The sequence below is a fragment of the Octodon degus genome, unplaced genomic scaffold (assembly GCF_000260255.1).
Source record: "Octodon degus isolate 3935 unplaced genomic scaffold, OctDeg1.0 scaffold00084, whole genome shotgun sequence".
NCBI classification, from domain to species: domain Eukaryota; kingdom Metazoa; phylum Chordata; class Mammalia; order Rodentia; family Octodontidae; genus Octodon; species Octodon degus.
In genome coordinates this window covers 2663332-2682705 of record NW_004524660.1, presented here as the reverse complement: position 1 = coordinate 2682705, position 19374 = coordinate 2663332, and the positions used below count along the sequence as shown (strand labels likewise).

Genomic DNA, 19374 nt, shown 5'->3' with positions numbered 1-19374 from the left:
AACCAGGGATTAAATTCAGGCCCTTGCACTTGGCAGGCAAGCACTTATTCTACTGAGCTATCTTGTGCGCACGTTGGAAGCTTACTGTGGGAGGCAGGGACCCAGCAGGGGCAGAAGCACCCAGCGAGCTCTCCTTGAGGAGGTGGTGTGGGCCGTGAGACCCGAGGAGGAGGGGAGTCTGCTGGTGAGGGAGGAAAGGAAGAGCACACTGCGCCCCGGAATCGCCTGCGTTGCCCTGGCTTTCAGCACCCTGTTCCTGCCCACTGGGAACTTTTCCTTCCTGCCTATTGGGATGCCACGTGCCCTTCAGGCCCAGCTACAAGGTCTGAGCTCTGGGCTGCAAGCAGGTTTTCCTTTATGTCCCCACAGCACTTTGTTGTCATCTCCCTTTGACATTGTTCACTTTCTGCTCTGTTTTCTGGTTATTTATATACACAACTTATCTTTTTCTACTGTCTTAAACATCCTAAGAACAGAGTCAGTTTCATCTCATTCATCTTCCAGCTTCCAAAGAGTAGCACATTCCTTAGACTTAGAAGTCCCTGAACAAATATTTTTAGCATAAATTAATGCCTGCTTGACATCCCTTTTCAAATATGTTGGCATTCGAATGGAGCCACTGTCCCACGCTGTGCCTTTGGGGCTGAGCTTACTTTCTCGAATGCCACAGTCGTGGTCCCTAAGACTGATTAGGGTTCACGACAAAGACTGGAACAGCTCTAACAACGGGCCACTGTTCTTGACGGACAGGCATTTGGCAACAACTGCCAGTTCTCCAGCGTACGCTGCAGCAGGCTGATGAAGGGCTTCTCAGTTGAGTCTCCAGCCCAGAGGGGCTCCCTTTCTTCCCTGCAATAAAGTGCCAGTGAGCTTGGCCTGAGGTGAGCCATGCCCACAGGGATGGGTGGCAGCGAGGTTAGGGGCCTTCCAGGGTGACAGCAACATTAATGCCTGGAACAGAAGCATCAAAGGATCAGGATCAGTGAACCACAGTGAAATTGGAGGCGGTGTGATAACAAGTGGAAAGCGGCTTTGAAGTTTGACCTGGGTTCGGATCCTGACTATGAGATCTCACCCAAGTGCCTTTGAGACTCCCATTTTATTTTCTCATTTGCATAGTATTCTGCAAATATTTTACAAAATCAAAGATGTCTTTATATGCATAATGTCTGTATTCTACTAAGATTTATTTTATTTGCCTGTCTTCCCCAGTGTATTTTGTTGTTTGAGGGCTGGGGCTTTTTTTTTTTTTTTTTATCTCCATCCTTGCAAAATTTTGCAAGTGTCCAGCACATAATAGACACTCGTATATACCTTTTAAACAAATTAACAACAATAACAGAGAGAGAGAGTAATACTTTGCATGAGAAGTCCTTGTAAATAGTAACTCACTTTAACAACCCTACAAAGGAGATACCATTATAACCCAATTTTACAGGGGGGAGAAGTAAACAATTTTAAATTGGGGGTAGGGTTGAGACAGGGTTTCCCTATGTACTCTTTTTCTTTGCACCAGGCATCAAATTTAGACCCTTGTGCTTGCCAAGCAGGAGTTTAATCCACTGAGCTATCTCGTTGGCCCTCCCTATGTACTTTATGCTGTCTTGAACTCACTATGTAGCCCAGGCTGGAACTTATGGTGAACCTCCTGCCTCAGCTTCCCAAGCTGGGATTATAGGCATGCATACCACAATTGACTGAACAAATTTTTAATTTTAAAAATTTACCACTGGGCTCAAACTTGCGATCCTCCAGCCTCAGGCTTCCATCGTTCTGGGATTACAAGTGTGCACCACCTTGCCTGGCTCTGAAAATAGTTGGGTTTTTTAAAAATTTATTTTTAAAAATTTGTTCATTTATTTGGTACAAGGTCTATGCAGCTCAGACTGTAATCCCAGGGCTGGGATTATAGGCATGCACCACCATACCCTGTTTCGGTGACTGGCTCAAGGGAACCTGGGGCCAGCAGGGCATGTAGTAATGGGAATAGAACCTGGGTCCCTGTGCTTGCCAGACAGGCACTTAGACTGCTGAGCTATCTCCCCAGCCCTGAACATAGTTTTTAAAACTACACAATCCTTTTTAATTTTTTTTTTTATTTTGCAACTTTCTACAAAGGCTGTAGGTGAAGCTTTGGAGCAGAATAGGTCATCTCTCAGGTTAATTATGAAGAAAAGGAAAGGTGTGTAGGGGCATCTTAGGTGGAAGAACCTGGGTAAGCAGAACCACCCATCAGAACCAGGTTGGTGAGTAACACAGTGTCAGTGTATTCAAAACAGGAAAGAATTTTTATTTTTCCAGAAAGAGATGAACTTCAGGATTCAGTCCAAATTGGTGAATATGAATTTGTTTAGGTGCTGGTTTGAATGGCTTGGGCCCATTTATCCAGCTGTGGTGTAAGGGTTGGAAGCCTGGTTCCAAGTGCTGCTATTCTATTCTATTTATTTATTTGTATTTAGGGCAGGGTCTATAGCATGTACAGGTCTCACTGCATAGATCGGACTCATAGTGATCCACCTGTTTACAGCCTCCCAAGAGCTGGGATTACAGGCATGCGCCACCACGCCCAGTCCCTACTGCCATCTCACCGTGCCCTGGGGGTGGGGCCGGCACAGCAGGCCCAGGGATCGAACCCCCAGCCCCTGTGCCTGCTTGCAGGCACTTCAATCCGCTGAGCTATTTGGCCGGCCCATCATAGGAAATTTGTACCTGTGCATGATACATCTGAATTCACTTTTCTCATCCCCCTCCCCTCCCTACAAACCCTTCCCCTGCTTATTTACAAAAGCATTGTTTCGGGGCCGGGGAGATAACAGTAGAATAAGTGCTTGCCTGGCAAGTACAGGGTCCTGAGTTCAATCCCCAATACCGCAAAACCAAAAAACATAAAACAATATTAAAAGAAAATTTCAGCTTCCAGTAAATGATTGCATTTAAAAAAAAAAAGCATTGTTACCACTTTTTTCTTCTTTTCTCACTCATTTCCCCCCTTCCTTTCTTTTCCCCTCCCCTCTCCCTAGTTCCCTTTCCCATTTGAGCATTTCCTTTCTATTCGACATTATCTGGCATACATTTTGGTCCTGATTTACACTTTCTCACACCAGAATAACAAAGAGGTTTTTATGCACGTGTGTTCAATTTCTTTCTCTTAAAAGTATGATCTCAAGGGGCTTCTATTAAAAATGTCTCAAGTTTATCCTTCTTTATGGCTGTGTAGTACTTTATCATTTAAAAAAATGAGTAAATATGAATTCACCCATTCTCCAGTTGATGGGCACAGGGTTGTTTCCAAGATTTAGCTGTTACAAACTGCAACCATTGATATGGTTCTTCATGTATCACTGTGCTGGGATACTTCTAATTCTTTTTTTCTTTCTTTTAATTCTTTTACGAAGTAACTTAGTTACTTTTCTTGCTGCTGAGACACTAAATGTGAAAGGGGAAAGGTTTAGTTAGCTCAGAGTCTGTAGAGGTTTCAGCCCATCATCAACTGGCTCCAAGGCAGGGCGGCATATGGCGGCCGAGAGCAACAGTGCCTGGAGGCTGGGGCAGCAGGAGGCAGCAAGAGTAGCAATCAAGGCTCTTTTCCTTCTTGCGTACTGTACCCAGACTACATTTCCCCCGGGCGGGTGTCCCCCTCATTCCCCAACCGCAGCACCAGACAATGAACTAACAAACTCCAGATCCAGCCCTCTCTCAAAAGCCCATCCCCATGATCGACATTGTCGAGGCTTTAGGGGGACTACCAGACACAAACCATAGCAGGAAGACACCAAGAAGGGAATAGCTGGGTCAAATGGAACCTCCACTTTTAGTTTTTTGAGGAATCTCCACACCGATGAGTCAGACTGGTGGTTGCCCCAGTCCGCACTCCCACCAACAGAGCAGAAGTGTTCCTTTCTCCCCCTTGCAGCTCCACCAGCATTTGCTATTGATTGCTTGATAATTGTTTTCTTTCTGCAGAGATGGAATCTCAGCTTTCTTTAAATTTCCATCCCTCAAATGACCAGTGATGTTGAACCTTTTTTTCATATATTTATTTGCTGTTTTTATTTCTTCATGTGAGAAGTGTCTGTTCACTTTAGGGGAGGTTTTTTTTTTTTGTTTTTTTTTAATTTTTGGTGCTGAGGACTAAACCCAGGGCTTCCAGCTTGCTAGCAAGCATTCTACCGCTGAGCCAACTCCTCAACCCTTTCTGTTCACTTTAAATGCCCTTTTTTGGAATGAGTCTTTAAATTTGAAGGGTATGATTTTTTTGAGTTCTTTATATGTTCTAGATATTAGTCCTTTGCCTGAGGAGCAACTGGCAAATGTCTTCCATTGTGTGGGTTGTCTCTTCACTCTGTTAATGATTTATTTTGCTGTGCAAAAGCTTTTTTTTTTTGCAATACTGGGAATCCACTCAGGGCCCTGGGCTTGCCAGCCAGGTCCATAAGATGCTGAGCTCTCTTCCCAGCCTTGTGCAAAAGCTTTTTACTGAGATAAGGTTCCTGTTGATTATTTGTAACATTTCCTGTACAATCAGGGCTTTCTTCATAAAGTCTTTGCCTATATGTGTCTTCAAGAATTCTACCTATTCTGGGCCCAGGAGTTACCTGCGTGGCATAAGCACCTGCCTGGCAAGTGCAAAGTCCCGAGTTGGATTCCCAGTACTGAAAAAAAAAATTGTACTTATTCTGTCTTCTAGCAGATTTAGTGTTTCTGCTTTACTATTTAGCTTTTGATCCATTTCAATTTTAGTGCATGGTGATAGACATGGATCTAGTTTTAGTCTTCAGTATGTTGAAAGCCAGTTTTTCCAGCACTTTTTATTAAAGAGGCCATCTTTTTTCCAGCAAAGGGTTTGGATCCTTTGTGAAAGATAAAGTGACTCAGTATGTTTGAAATTGTACATTTGTGTGTGTGTGGGGGGGGTACCATGCTATTTTTATCACAGTAGCTTTATATATAGTAATTTCAAGTCAGCCTGGCTTTTTTTTTTTCAGCAGACAGGCTAGCTTTGAACTCACTGTGAGGCCAAGGTTGGCCTAAAATGTGAAGCACTTCTCTTGTGACGTATGGGCACTGCAGGCAGGTGCCACCACACCCTGTGCACTCGTGCTTTGGTTTTCAGTGGCCCTGAGCAGTCCTGAGACATAAGAATTCAGGTGTGTCTGGCCTATTTTGGATATTTGCTCCATACACCTTCCTTGTTCTTCTCCACTTCCTCTCCCTCTCTCTCTCTCCTCCCTTTCCTCCTCTTTTCTTTTCTTGTATGGGGGATTGAACTCAGAGCTTTCATAAATAACTACTGCCCCAGCTCTTTTTATTTCAAGTTAGGGTCTTGCTTGCTGAATTGCTAAACTGTCCAGGCTGGCCTGATCTTGGGATTCTCCTGCCTCAGCCTCCAGAGAGGCCTGCACCACCATGCCCAACTTCATTTGCTTTTTGTTTCTGCGTTTATGCATATTTTCTCAGCGCTGCATCACACTTTTTTTGGTTTGCTTCTGTGCTCATCTAGGATGGCTTTGCTTTTCTTTTTCCAGGTAACTAAGCAAGCTGTAACCAGCAGATGGCACTGCAGTAGTGGGCGGTGGCCCCAGAGATGGTAATTTATTTTTTTTAACTTTTTTTATTTTAACATTTATTGTGTGTGTGTGTGTGTGTGTGTGTGTGTGTGTGTGTGTGTGGCCAGCTCAGCCCACCAGGGGGCGCGGCTGGCTGGCATGTGGTGCTGGAGGATTGAACCGTGGTCCCTGTGCTTTGCCAAGCTTGTTCCAAGTAGGTGCTTTAGACCACTGAGCCATCTCTCCAGCCCCTAGAGATGGTAATTTAAAACGAAAACCCGCGGTCTCACTTCCCTCCCGACCCGAATAAAGAGGACGGAGCTATTTGCAATTACGGATTTCAATTTACAAAGTAGAATTTACACCCATCTCCTCCACCCCAGTCCGACTTTAGGCTGACGACCTCTTCCGTCAGTGTCGAAAGTGTTTTCAGGACAGCGTTGTTCAGATAGGATAGATTCGTAGCAAAGGTGGCCAGGTGACCCACAACATGATTCAAACACAGGAGATAATTAAGACTGTTTAAGAAAAATCCACTTAAACAGGCAATTACCTGAGTATTTCTGATAACTTGGAATTTTAGGAACTGGACTACGTAACTTTTTGTTATAAGGTTTCTTAAAAACAAAAAGGAAAAGCATTCTTTCAAAAGGTGTCCAGGCCGCGGAGATAGCTCAGCGGTCTAAGCGCCTGCCAGGGAAGCTTAAGGGCCCGTGTTCGATCCCCGTGCTGAGCCCACTGAGACCGTGGCCGGGCGTGGTGGCATTCAGGTATAATCCCAAAGCTGGTGAGGCTCAGACAGGAGGATCACAACGAGTAGGAGCTGCATAGAGAGAGCCTGTACCAAATAAATAAACAAATAATTTTTCGAAGATTAAAAAACACGTCCAACCGCCCAGAGAGAGGCGACCTGCTTTCTAGGGTAAGACGGTCGTGACCTTGCTGTAGTAAAGTGTGCCAGTTTGGTCTTCTAAAATGCCTCCCCTTGGAATTGTCTGTGATTTGATTACCAGTTTCCGTCCGATTGCACTGGGGGATTTTGCGTTTGTTTCCTGGCCAGGAATGAGTTGCGCCTGAAAGTGCTGCGCGAAGACGCGGCGGGCTACCGCAGGGCGGCCGCTCCTGCCCGGTCCTAGGGGTTTTCTCGAGTGAACCCCGAGGATGGGCACTGCCCCTCTGCAGATGGGCTGGTGCTGACACACACGCATTCGCACACAGCCGCCACAGCGCAGTCTCCAGCCTTTCTTTTTTTCGAACACACCGTCCGGGCTCTAACTGCACCCCCAGCGAGCTCCGAAAGGGCGATCGCGGCGCCCTGGCCGACAGCCCCTCGAAGGGCTCCGCCCCACCCTACTGTGTACGCATGCGCAGTCAGGCAGTTCCCCCCCCCCGCTCTGCAATCGGCTAGCAGCACTCGATTGCGTTCGGTGCTCGACATTCGCGCCTTGCGCTTGCGTACTACCGTCCCAGCCCGTTCCCGGCCCGGATCGGGAAGTGCCAAGCGGGAGCCGGGTTCCCCCGTTTTTGCAGCTATCAGCGCTGAACCCGGACTCCTTACACAGTCGCGGGCTCAGCCACCATGACCAACGGTGAGAGCCGGCGCCCCCACCGAGGGTGGGAGTGAAGAACGAGGGGAAACGGGGGGCGGGGCGGGCACCGACGTGGCCTCCCCGCCCCCTCCCGGCCCGGCCCCCCTGCCCCCTCCCGGCCCGGCCCCCCTCGGCCGCCCCGCGCCCCGCTCCCTACGTCCCCTCCGCGCCTCCCCTCCCCCAGCGTCCTTGTGGGCTCCCGGGTCCCTCTCTTGCCCACACCTCAGTCCTCGCTTCCTACCCTTTGCTTTCTCTTCTCTTTACAAGTTCGTCCTGGCGACTGGGGCTCCGGTGCCCCCAGTCCCCGTGCTGCTTGGCCCCGGGGAGGGGGGATCTTCCTCCGGGCCGCCTCGTAGGGAGGACCTCACCGAGAGGTCACGGAGGACCCCACTCCCCTCCCTTTGGAGTGTGTGTTGTGCGACGTCCACCCTCCCAGAGTTCTACTTGGAAAATACGGCGTTTCCAGTGGTGTCAAGCTTTTGGCTTTTGATGCAGTCTGGAGAACGCGTGTAGTGTTGCAAGGGATGGGTTTATAGGAGTTGTCACCTTGTTTATCTGACCTAGTTTTTCTAGGCTGCTTCAAACGCTTTATAGACTGGATTTCCAAATTCCAGGGGAGGGAAGGAAGCGGGACTTTTCATGGTTTTAAGAGTCATCCTTACAGGAGGAGAAAACAGTTCTTGAGGCAGTATAATTTGAAGGACACGAGAAAGCATTTTCAAAAGTAACTTGTTGATAGTTCTGGTACTGAAGGTTTAAATTTCACCTGCTTGTGAATTTTGGCAGTGTCTACAAAACAGGATTAAACGCGAAGAGTATGGGGAAAGATATAATTTCTTCAGAAAAGTTAGTGTATGTATTAATATATTGGACCTGGCAGTGAGATAGTTTTACTGGTAGAAGAGAGGTATGTGGTTCAGAACTGACAGGCGCTGGTTATAAAATAGCCACTTGGAATAAAAAATAGCCACTTGGAATTTGCTGGGCAGTCCGTGGTCTCAGGATACTGTGCATAGTAAAAGAAAGGGCATCACCCAGGGGAAGAAATAATCTGAACCAAGAAATAAAAGCATTTTCTAAGCATTTGTGAGGGCCTGGGTTCAATATGCAGTAACAAAAACAAAACAAAACAAAAAACCTTAACTCATTCTGGCCTGATGTGGAGGTGCACCCTCAGGAGGCTGAGGCAGAAGGTTTCTAGTTCAAGGCTAGCTTTGCTACATAGTTCAAACCCAGCCTGGCCTGCATAGTGGGACCTTGTCTCAAAACCCCAACCCACCAGCTCATTTTGACACATAGTTGTGTCACCCATCCTCCCCGTTTGTGGTCAAATGTTGTTTGTTTTGTACTTATCCAGTTAGGTTTAACAGAACAGTAAAGCGCTTGATTTACATATGTAAGAAGAGAGAGAACCAGGAGCTTAAAGCTTTCTACTGTATTGAAGCATCATTTGAGAGATTTATAACAAGGTTATGTTTAGTGTTTGTGTTCGGGCTCCTGCAGTTTGTCATTTCTGGGAGGCCAGTTCCACCTACCCTGATGTGCTCTGCCTGGATTTCTAGTTTGTAAAAGGGAATGAATGGCAGAGGCAGTGAAGCTGCTATACGGAGGATGGATGCCTGCAAGGAATTTTTGGAAACAGGAAGGTGACATTATTAGTTCCAGGATGTGGGCTCCTTCTGGTCCATTGTTGGCACTCCTGTTCGGGTTTCATCTTGATCTTTTTTGAAAGCTTTTAAATTTTTCATTTTATGTACAAAGAATTAGCATACTCTCTTTTACTGAGTTGTTGTCCTGAATAATCCATCGAAGGAAGATTATTTAATCCAACCTGATGAAGCTGATGTCCTTCACGTACTGACGCAGTGCTAGAGACTCGTGTTGCAGCCATATTTCCAGCTAAGACGGGGTGGGGGAGTGTTCAGTCACCCCTGGAGAGAGGACGAGCCCTGGCCAGATTTCCTCGGGTGGCTTCTGTAGAGCTGCTGGTAACCTGGGTTGCTTCCAGAGGCCCAAGGAGGCAAAGGCTCGACTTCATTTTATGTCTTTTTGTCCGCTGTCCTCAGGAGCTATCAGGTGGGATCGTCTTTCTCACGCTCTATCAGCACCAAAGGTTTTCTTCTCTTCTTTCTGTGACAGTGTACTCCTTGGATGGGATTCTGGTGTTTGGTTTGCTCTTTGTTTGCACCTGTGCCTACTTCAAGAAAGTACCCCGTCTCAAAACCTGGCTGCTGTCAGAGAAGAAGGGAGTTTGGGGTGTGTTTTATAAAGGTAAGTTTAGTATGAACAGGGAGAGGAGATGGCCATTTCTGGACAGTGTGGTGCTACAAACTAGGGGATGTAATGGGCTGGGATTATATTTTGTCCACTCTTAGAAAAAAATCGCTGATATGACATCTGATAGTGAAATAATCAGTTCCCAAAAATATTGAGATAAATTTTAAATTTACTATTATTTAAAAGGCAGTTGGGGCTGGAGAGATGGCTCAGTGGTCTAAAGCACCTACTTGAAACAAGCTTGGCAAAGCACAGGGACCGCGGTTCGATCCCCAGCACCACATGCCAGCCAGACCCGCCCCCTGGTGGGCTGAGCTGGCCACACACACACACAATAAATAAATGTAATAAATAAAAATAAATAAATATTTAAAAAAATAAATAAATAAATAAAAAATAAAAGGCAGTTGTTTATTTTAGCTTTCAGGTAATTTTACTATTCTCCATGGAGTAAAAGTCTACAGATTAAGCAGTTTTAAACTGCTCTGGAATTCCTTCAGTGGGAGGAATATTTCCCCATGGAAGATGTTTCAGATTTTCTAGAAAGAATACAGTGACTTTTTTTTCCCCCTAGTTTGTATTTAGGACAGGGTCTGCAGGGTCTACAGGGTCTCACTATGTAGAAGGGACTCGTAGTTATCCTGTTTTCAGCCTCCCTAGTCCTGGGATTACAGGCGCACAGCCACCACCACAGCCAATCTCAATCACCTGTGGCTCGTGGGGCGGGGCCGGCAAGGGGTGGGGTTGGCATGGTTTGCTGGGGATTGAACCTGGTGCTGAGCTGTGCCTAAGCAGGCGCTTTAGTCCACTGAGTTATCAGGCCAGCCCCGTGGCTTTTTTAAGTTTTGATGTAATGAACTCATGTATTTTTACCTTTTATTTGCGATATCATTATCTGGAATACTACCTATCTAAATATTTTTGATGATGATGATGATGATGATGATGATGATGGTGCTGGGAGTCAAACTTACAACCTCAAGTGCTTGTGCAATAGCTTAGTGGACTAAGCCCCTGCCTAGGCAAGCACAGGGACTGGGGTTTGATCCCCGGCACCACACGTGCTGGCCCATGTGGGTGTGCTGAGCAGTGACCAAGCCTGGGCATGGTTACACACCTATAATCCCAGCACTGGGGAGGCTGAAAACAGGAGGATCCCTAGGAGTCTGAGCTGCAGAGTGAGACTCTACCAAATGCATTTAAAAAAACCCCAAAACCCTCACAACCTCATGCACTTGTCAGGCAGATACTGTACTGCTGAACTATATCTTTGGCCTCTAAATATTTTTCAAAATAGGATAAACTATAAACGCATTTACCTAGATCGTAGGGCATAAGTGTAGCTTTTTAAATTTTATTTTATTTTATTTTATTTTGAGGCAGAGTCTCAGTTTGTAACCCAGGCTGGTCTGGAATTTACAGTGATCCTCCTGTCTCAGCCTCAGGAATGCTGGGATTATAGGCATATACCACCATGGCTGGCAAGTGTAGCATTTTAAAAAATTCTTAGGTTTTTGAGAACCTTGATAGGTCTCTTAGTCTGTAATTAGTGAGTTTGGAATATCACCTTAAATGAAAGGCTCTTGTGATGGCAGGGTGTATGACGACTTCTCTTTTTCTTTTTGATGCTAGCTGCTGTGATTGGAACCAGGCTCCATGCGGCTGTGGCAATCGCCTGCATTGTAATGGCCTTTTACGTCTTGTTTATAAAATGAATTCCAAAGTATCCAAGTCATCAGCTGCCAAACGTGGACGAGGTGAAGAACCTATTGGACGCCTGGACCCAGTGTAGGAGAGTTCAGCTAGAATCATCAAAGTCCCCAGGATGACACCAGGGCGTCTGTCCCTGCCACAGGGAAAATTGGGGAAATTCCTCGTGGTCATGAACATTACTTGTGCTCCAGGGGACTTCAGAAAGCCATCTTCCTTGATCTGTGTGTAAATCAGCCCTCGCGGGGAGCATATAATGCCCAGATAAATTACATCCCTCAGAGATAAAATTATATACCTCTTGCTTAAAAGCCTGTCACCAGGGCTGGGGAGATAGCTCAGTAGAATAAGTGCTTGCCTGGCAAGCACAAGGGCCTGAGTTCTATCCCTTGTTCCGCCAAAACAAAAACAAAAACAAAAACAAAAAACCAAAAAAAAGCCTGTCACCTGGGCTGGGTCGTAGCACAGTGGTAAAGCATTTGCTTAACATGGGTCTTTGGTTTGATTCCCAGGACTGTAAAATCACAACAAGACCCTGTCACCTATTTTGCTCAATCCCTCATCAGGATCTTTTCAAGCTGAGACTTTTAGGGAAGGACATAAGCTATGTGCAGACCTCGTGGAAGGTGAAAGACTTCACTTTTGTCTCTCCACATTGGGATTTGGCTAATTGGTGAGGGCGGGTAGTGGGTGGGAAATAGAAGTTGTGAAAAGCCAAGAAAGTGACTTTAGAAATTTATCTTTCACACCCATCTGGGAGCACAAGAAAGAGGCCTGGCTCTCATTGCAAAAAGAACAGATGAAGCAGCTTGCTGTGTGCTGGTAGCTGGAGGGTTTTGCCAAGAGAATCTGAGCTTATATCAAGGAGTTGTCTTTGTCTGATGAGACTAGAAACCAGTGATTTGAGACAACAAAACATTTCTCTCCACCTTATCCCCAAAGGAGGCTACATTCAATCAGTTGGTAAATGAAAAGTGAATGAACCGTTACTATTTCTACAGCTTTTTTATATTTTCTAAATTACTTAGTGCTGAATACTGTTCTTCAGTTTTAAATGACACCCCTAGGGCTGGTGAGATGGCTCAGTGGTCTAAAGCACCTACTTAGAACAAGCTAAGCTAATCAAAGCACAGGGACTGCGGTTCAATCCCCCAGCACCACATGCCAGTCAGCCCCGCCCCCTGGTGGGCTGAGCTGGCCACACACAAAATAAATAAGTAAATAAACAAATAAAATTTAAATGCCACCCCTTGAGGGAAAAGAAACTATTGAAGAAATAATTGTTTAATATATTGCAGTTAGGGTAGGAGAAAGAAATTTGTATATCAATTCATATACTAGTGAATCACCTAGTATAAGAATTTATTGTAATGTTAGATGGGAGTCTTGCCGTGGGATGAGAATACACACTTGCAAGCGTGGATTATGGCAGTTTTCAGTTGATTGCTTGATTTTCTTGATCAACCCTTAATTATCTTCGTATTGCGGTGCTCTTTCATTGTCTGGAAGTTCTATTCTCTGTAGGAACACGCGACATTAAAATGAGAGAAGTGGCTGGTATTTGTTGACACATTTGGACTTCAGTAATAAAATGAAAATGTTTTCTGGAATACAGTTAACTAGAACTTTGCAGATGAGAGTAAAGGGCTTTTCATGGAGTGCTAGCTCCTGAGCCAGTCATTCTGGATTACACAGCATTTGAAGGGCAGGCTTTTCCACTCCCTCCTCATGGCCTCACATCAGCTAATGAAGTTGTGAAGCATAGAATGTCTATTTAAAAACAAGAGTTGCTGTAAAATTAAATTATAATTAGGAAGCATAACAGACCTTCCAGTTGAATTGTTCATTACAGTAAAACTTGGTAAGTCAACTATGATTGACTCTTGTATGGCAGTAAATGATCTTTTGTCTGTTAACTCCAAAAGGATAAAAGCTGCTAAGAAGTGTAGTCTGAAACTTGCAGTTCAATACTTTGAAAGGTTTTACAAGCGTAGAAGGTCAAGTAAACTTTACTTGTTTGTCATGTCAGATGTGTGGGTGTTGTCCAGAATTTGGTCAACAGGGTAATAAGTTTCAATGATTTATATATTTTTCATTGTCATTTTGGAGGGCTTTTCTCACAAAAGAAAGGGAATCTAGTGAAATATGAAAGAAGTTATATTTGTGGGTATCCGTTTGGAATGTGTTGGCCAAATGTCACTGGAGGGGACAAGGTTCAGCATTCTTTGCACTTGTTATTTTGTAGCTTTAATGCCTTTTTTTCTAATAGAGCTGATGTCTTTTTAAGTTGGGACCTTAGAGATGCTTCACATTTTAAACTAGTCCCATTTAACACTTGTATTTCGAGCTAGTTTTTACAGCTTCCTGCATGGGTTGTCTTGACCTAAGCTCTCGAGTTATATTCTGAGATACTGTCTTACCACCGTATGTACCAAAAAGTGCACAAGGAAAAGGTGATTTTGAGCAAGAAGGAAATACATGACTTATTTAAGTTCTTGGCTTTACGCTGATAAACAGACACTTGCTTAATTCACTATTATAGCTCATGTGTCATATATTTTGGGCTAGAAATTAAAAGAAACTATTCCTCTGGGGAAGCACATTGGAGTAGAGATCCAAGGACAGCAGTATTGCCTCATTCGACTTTGGGTTACCATGAGCCTTGCATGGGAAAAAGTTGCTCCCTTTTATAGTAGAATTACAGTTTTTTATTTATCACTGTCTGCAGAAATCCTTGAAAATAAAATTTTTCCCTATAATCTTTGTCTATTTTATTTGTCAAATGCTCAATTTGTTGCCTTTTGTTCATTACTCCTTGGGTTATGCCCATATATTTCTGATTCATGTTAGTGAATCCCATCATTCTGTTCTCCTGTGTGAAGGTCATTCTTTTTCTTTAGATCCCAAAGCTCCATTTTATTAGCAAGTGTACAAAACCCTTTCCTCATAGGGAAAGTCCTGTTCCGCCTCTCGAAGGAGACGGATGCGTCTGTTCCACAGATTCCGCATTTTTCTTCTACTGTTACTTCCCATGACGATTAAAGTGTAGAGATAGCTGATACGTTGTTTTAAGGTTGTGCATGTCATCAATGAACAATTTATTTCCAGCCATTCTCTTCTTTCGTATACATCGCTGCAGTTCATTTCCCTTCCAGCCCCGAAGCCACATGGGGCTGTTGATCAGGTCTTCTTCAAATTTCCTAGGATCCTGATGTTGTCACATACTCCGAACACTGCCCTCTTCTCCGTCCAACAATCAACCACTTTGGGTGGTGGCAGGCTGAGCCTTGTACCAGACAATGCTGGACACCAGAGAGAAGTTTGCAAGCCATGCTCACCACACCCTCCTTCCAGCCCTCCAAGAGAAGGCCCCTGCCTTTGCTCTAGTCTGACCCAAGGTCATTGAATGTACAATACAGTTGAGAATAAATGACAGCCTAGCCTTGGGGGACTAGAGGTTTTCATACAATTTTGAGGAATATTAAGGTAGATAGCACTCCCTGTCCATTTAACCTACTATTGCTATTAAAATGCAAGTATCTATTATCAGTGAACTTCCTCATTCAAATACAGTTATCAGATTAACGAAGTACCTAGAAAAAAATCTTAGTGCCAATGGAATTCAGGCCTTTCCTGTTGGTTTATTCTAGGAGCCTCACTGGACTGGTACGATTATATATCACAGCTTTTATTCCTTCGTAAATCATTTTCTTCCTGCACTTGTTTTTTTGTAGTGGGAGTGGAACCCAGGACCTTATGGAAGCCAGGCCAACACTCTGCCATTAAGCTACATCTCAGCCCTTATAAAACTTTACTTTGGGCTGGAAGTATAGCTCAGTGACACAATGCCTGCCTCACATGCGTGAGGTTGTGAGTGATTTCCAGTACCAAAGGAAAAAACAAAAAAAAACACTTTAGTTTGCACTCTAAATTGCCTGGCTGCTCTCAAATTTGTGATCTTTTTGCTTCACCTCCCTCCACCCCCAGCTGGAATTACAGGTGTGGGTTACCACCTCAAATCATGTACTGATCTCCAAATTCTTTTGCTTTAATCCTCCCCTTACATACGTATTTCATTGAAAAAGGAAAAAGTTGAAATGTTAAAGTTCACTCCTGTGAGAGGCACTAATTCTACTTACATAATTGCTACTAGTTTTCACATACCGAGTTTGAAAGCCAGATATGTTTTAGTAGATATGTGTGTAAATGAAGAGTCAGTAGTATGAATGTCACAGCATTCAAGTTCTAGGCAGAGGGCTCTTTGAGGTTAGGGGTATCCTTTCTTGCCTTTACCCATCTTGGGTCTTTTTTTTTTTTTTTTTTGGCAGAACTGGGGATTGAACTCAGACCCTTGCACTTGCCAGGGAAGCGCTTATTCTACTGAGCCACCTTCCCGGCCCTCATCTTGGGTCTTTTGCTGACCCTGGGTGGCCCTGAACTCACCATCCTCCTGCCTCAGCCTCCCAACAACGGGGATTATTGGCATGTGCAAGTATACACATCTGCCCACTCTAAAATAATGCAAATAAAAGTAAGTAGCTATGAATATGTTAATTTTATTTTTAAAAAAATCTTTATTTGGTAGAGGGACTCGCTATGCGGATCAGACCCGATGGAATTACCAGTATGTGCCACACATGCTCACTTTTGGGGCCAGCACAGACAGCATACAGTACACGAGGTCAAACCTGCGTTCTTGCTCTTGTGAGGCAGGTGCTTATTCCGCGGAGCTATCTCCCTGTCCCAATTTTATGTAAATTGAGACAAAGATCAAACCCGGTTCAGCAAGGAGTGTATCAAGCTCTCGTTTCTCTGGGGCCTCCGGGCCACGAGGGGGCAGTGAGGCGCACTCCTGCGACTGGGGTGTGCTGGGTTCGCCGCTGGTGTTCTGTGGTTCTTCCCAGAATCCTCCGCGGCAGGGCAGAGGTGTTAAAAGAGGCCGCGGACTTCCGCTGCTTCACGGGAGGGAGCGCGGCTTGGGGGTATAGTGTGGTGCGGGCCGAGAGTGTGAATGGACGCGTGAGAGCGAGCGTGCGAGGCGAGCGAGTGATTCCCCCGGCCCCTCCCCTCGTCTACACCTTGATCTTATTTGATCGGGTCGTGACCCTAGCCCCGCCGGGCCGCCCCGAAATGAAAAGCTCTCCTCCTGCGAAGCCCGGCTGTCGGGCGCTGTGCAGCGAGGCCGCGTGGGCGGCGGCGGCGCCGTGGTTCCCGAGGGCCCTGAGCTAGTCCTGCGGGCGCGGTGCTCAGAGGTGATGAATTGATCAGATAGACGAGGCCGGGCCTGTCCCGCGCCGCTGATTATCGAGGCGATTCTGATCTGAGCGCGGCCTCGGCAGGGCGAGCTCGTTAACTGGGGCGCGGCGCGCGGAGGTTGCGGGTGAGCGAAGCGTGGCCCGGCTCGCGGGGCTGGAGCTGCAAGGTGACAGGCCACGTTGCAGTGTGAGCCGTTTCTTTAGGGGGAGCTTGTCGCGATGACTGTGGCTCTGACGCTGGCTTGGCGGCGGGCCGCGCTGTGCTGCAGAGGGAAGGGTGAGTGCGCACGCGCGCGCCCTCGCAGCCGCAGAGCTTAGGAAAGTGGACCCCCTGGGACTCGCGCAAGGGGAATAGATGCGATGACCAGGGAGTGCAAGGGCGGGCCTGCGTTCTTTTGGCACTTAAAGTTTTGTGGGTTTTTTTTTTTTTTTTTTTACTCTTGTACCTGGCACCTTTTTTTTTTTTATTTTTTTTTTTATTTTTTTTTATTAGCGTCTTGATCATCATCCGGAACGAAGACATTTTAAAGTAGCATCATTGAAAACAGCTTTGATCAAACACAGTCACTACTACATATCATAAAGCAGGTACAAGGTAGTTTACATTCACAGAGGTATGATATGGCACTGTTCTACATCTATAATGCTAAAGGGTACAATAAAAATTATTTCAGACTTGATTGTACTTTTCCAGCAGAGAGCCAAGGATAATATGACATTAGACAGGATTTGCTTCTATTAAGTTTACACTTCATGAACTTCAGCTAAAAAATTTTGTAAAACCTGGAGTAAAAGTTTTTTAAATCCCTCCGGTAGTACGCATTTGTATGGTGTGATGTTAGGTTCCCCACCTCCGTGGATGTATACACTGTAATGTTTTTACCAGGATAAGCATACCTCTTTTTGTTCGGTGCAGACATTTACTATCCCTTTAGCTTTTTTGAAATGTGCAGTACATTACAATGTCTGTCACGCTGTTGTGCAGCAGGACAACATAACTTCCAGTATGGCCACAACCTGGAAGCAGTTGACCCTCCATGTTCATAACCCCCGCCCCAGGAACCAAGAGCAATGTCTTTAGATTTCACGTGTGAGTGCCACCCTGTGTATTTCTCTTCTGTGCCTGGTTTATTTCACGTAATGACGCAGTATGAACTGTGTCACAAATGACAGGATCTCACCCTTGGTGTTGCTGAATAGTATATGCTGGTGGTGTAAGAAACTGCCCCACCCCTGGAGACAGCAAACTTTGGTGTGTGTGCCCACTGAGCTACATCCCCCTTTTCCTGTCGTTTTTTGTTAAGATAGGTCTGGCAATGTAGTCCAAGCTGGTGCCCTTGGACTCACCATGTAGTCTAGGCTGCTGCCCTTAAAGTCACTGTATCCTCTTGCCTCAGCTTCTCTAGTGAAGGGATCACAGACTGGTGCCACCACACGAGGCTGCGTCCTTTTTAAATTGTGAGATAAGAGTCTCATCAAGGACTGTGAGATACCTCAGCGGACTAAAGTGCCTGCTTAGGCAAGCTTTGGCAAGCTCAGGGACCACCGTTTGGTCCCAGGCATCACATGCTGTACCAGCCCCACCCACAGGGCTGGCTGAGCAGGCTACAAACAAAAAGACAGCCTCTCAGGCTGGCGAGATAGCTTAGTGGACTAAGTGCCTGCTTTGGCAAGCACAGAGACTAGGGTTCGACACCCGCTCTCACATGCCACAGCAGCCCACCTCCAGGGCACACTAAGCTGACCACACAGTGCAGGTGTGGTGCATACCTGCAATCCCAGCATTGGGCGGTCTTAACACAGATCACCATGAGTCCAATCTTTGTAGTGAGACCCTGTACCAAATACACAAATGAGAAAGTCTCATCAAATTGTCCATCCACCTGCCTCAGGTTCCCAGCATTGTAGGTCCCAGGTATGCACCACCACATGCAGTTTAAACCACATTTTCTTCCGACCTGGGCCGGTTCACCCCTCCTTAGGCAACCTGGTGGTCCCCCGCTCCCGGGAGGTCACCATATTGATGCCAAACTTAGTGCGGACACCCGATCGGCATAGCACACTGCAGCCCAGAACTCCTGGACTCAAGCGATCCTCCCACCTCAGCCTCCCGAGTAGCTGGGACTACAGGCGCGCGCCACCGCGCCCGGCTAAACCACATTTTCTTTATCCACTCATATGTTCATGGACATTTAAAGTTGATTACATTTTTTGGCTATTGTAAATAGTGCAGCAAAGAATATGAGATTGTAGGTATCTCACATACTGATTTCATTTTGTTTGGATATATACACGTAGTAGTGGCCTTGCTGGGTCACATGGTACTTCTGTTTGATTTTTTGAGATGCCTCCATATTATTTTCTGTAATGGTCACATGGGGGATTGAACTCAGGACCTTGTGCTTGCCAGGCAGATACTTAAGCTGCTGAGCTGTCTCCCTGGCCCTCACTGTGGCTTTTTCTTTGCGGGACCAGGGATTGAACTCAGGACCCTGTGCTTGCCAGGCAAGCTCTTACTCTACTGAGGTAGCTCCCCGGCCCTCCTTACTGTGGTTTCAATTGACATTTTCCTACTGATCAGTGATGTTGAGTATCCTTTCATATGCTTCTTGAACTTATTGCTTTTGAGAAGTGTTTAGGTCAGTTGCCCATTGTTTGATCAGGGTTTTTTGTTTTTTGTTTTGTTTTGTTTGGAAGAACTGGGGATTGAACTCAGGCCCTTGGGCTTGCCAGGGAAGCACTTATTCCACTGAATCATCTCCCTGGCCCTTGACCAGGTTTTTATTTTAATGCTGTTGAGTTCTTTATTCTGAATTTAAATACCTTTTTTTTTTTTTTTTTTTTTTGGTACCAGGGATTAAATTCAGGACCTTGTGCTCGCCAGGCAGGTGCTATCTCACCAGCCCCTTGTGTTTTTGAAGCGGGGTCTCAATGTGCAGTTCAGCCTGGTCCTGAGCTCTCTATGTAACTCCAGCTGGCCTGGATCTCTCAGCACTC

General features: G+C 45.8%; 1 protein-coding gene, 1 non-coding gene and 1 pseudogene across 2 annotated transcripts; all 3 read left to right on the top strand.

The window, feature by feature from the left end:
- The window catches only part of LOC101566983, a 14484-nt pseudogene extending 7802 nt beyond the window's left edge, over positions 1-6682 (top strand).
- Positions 6683-6980: 298 nt separating this feature from the next.
- Tmem167b (transmembrane protein 167B) lies at positions 6981-12185 on the top strand. The gene is made up of 3 exons (XM_004636940.2): positions 6981-7135; positions 9275-9406; positions 11045-12185. The coding sequence occupies exons 1-3, from the start codon at positions 7126-7128 to the stop codon at positions 11125-11127; spliced, it is 225 nt and encodes a 74-aa protein (XP_004636997.1). The 5' UTR covers positions 6981-7125; the 3' UTR covers positions 11128-12185.
- Positions 12186-16077: 3892 nt separating this feature from the next.
- Positions 16078-16446, top strand: LOC111818264. The gene has a single exon (XR_002822288.1).
- The last annotated feature ends 2928 nt before the right edge of the window (positions 16447-19374 follow it).

Coding starts and splice junctions, on each gene's coding strand:
- Tmem167b (XM_004636940.2), top strand. Junction 9,407..11,044: donor TTGGGGTGTGTTTTATAAAG/GTAAGTTTAGTA, acceptor TTTTGATGCTAG/CTGCTGTGATTGGAACCAGG.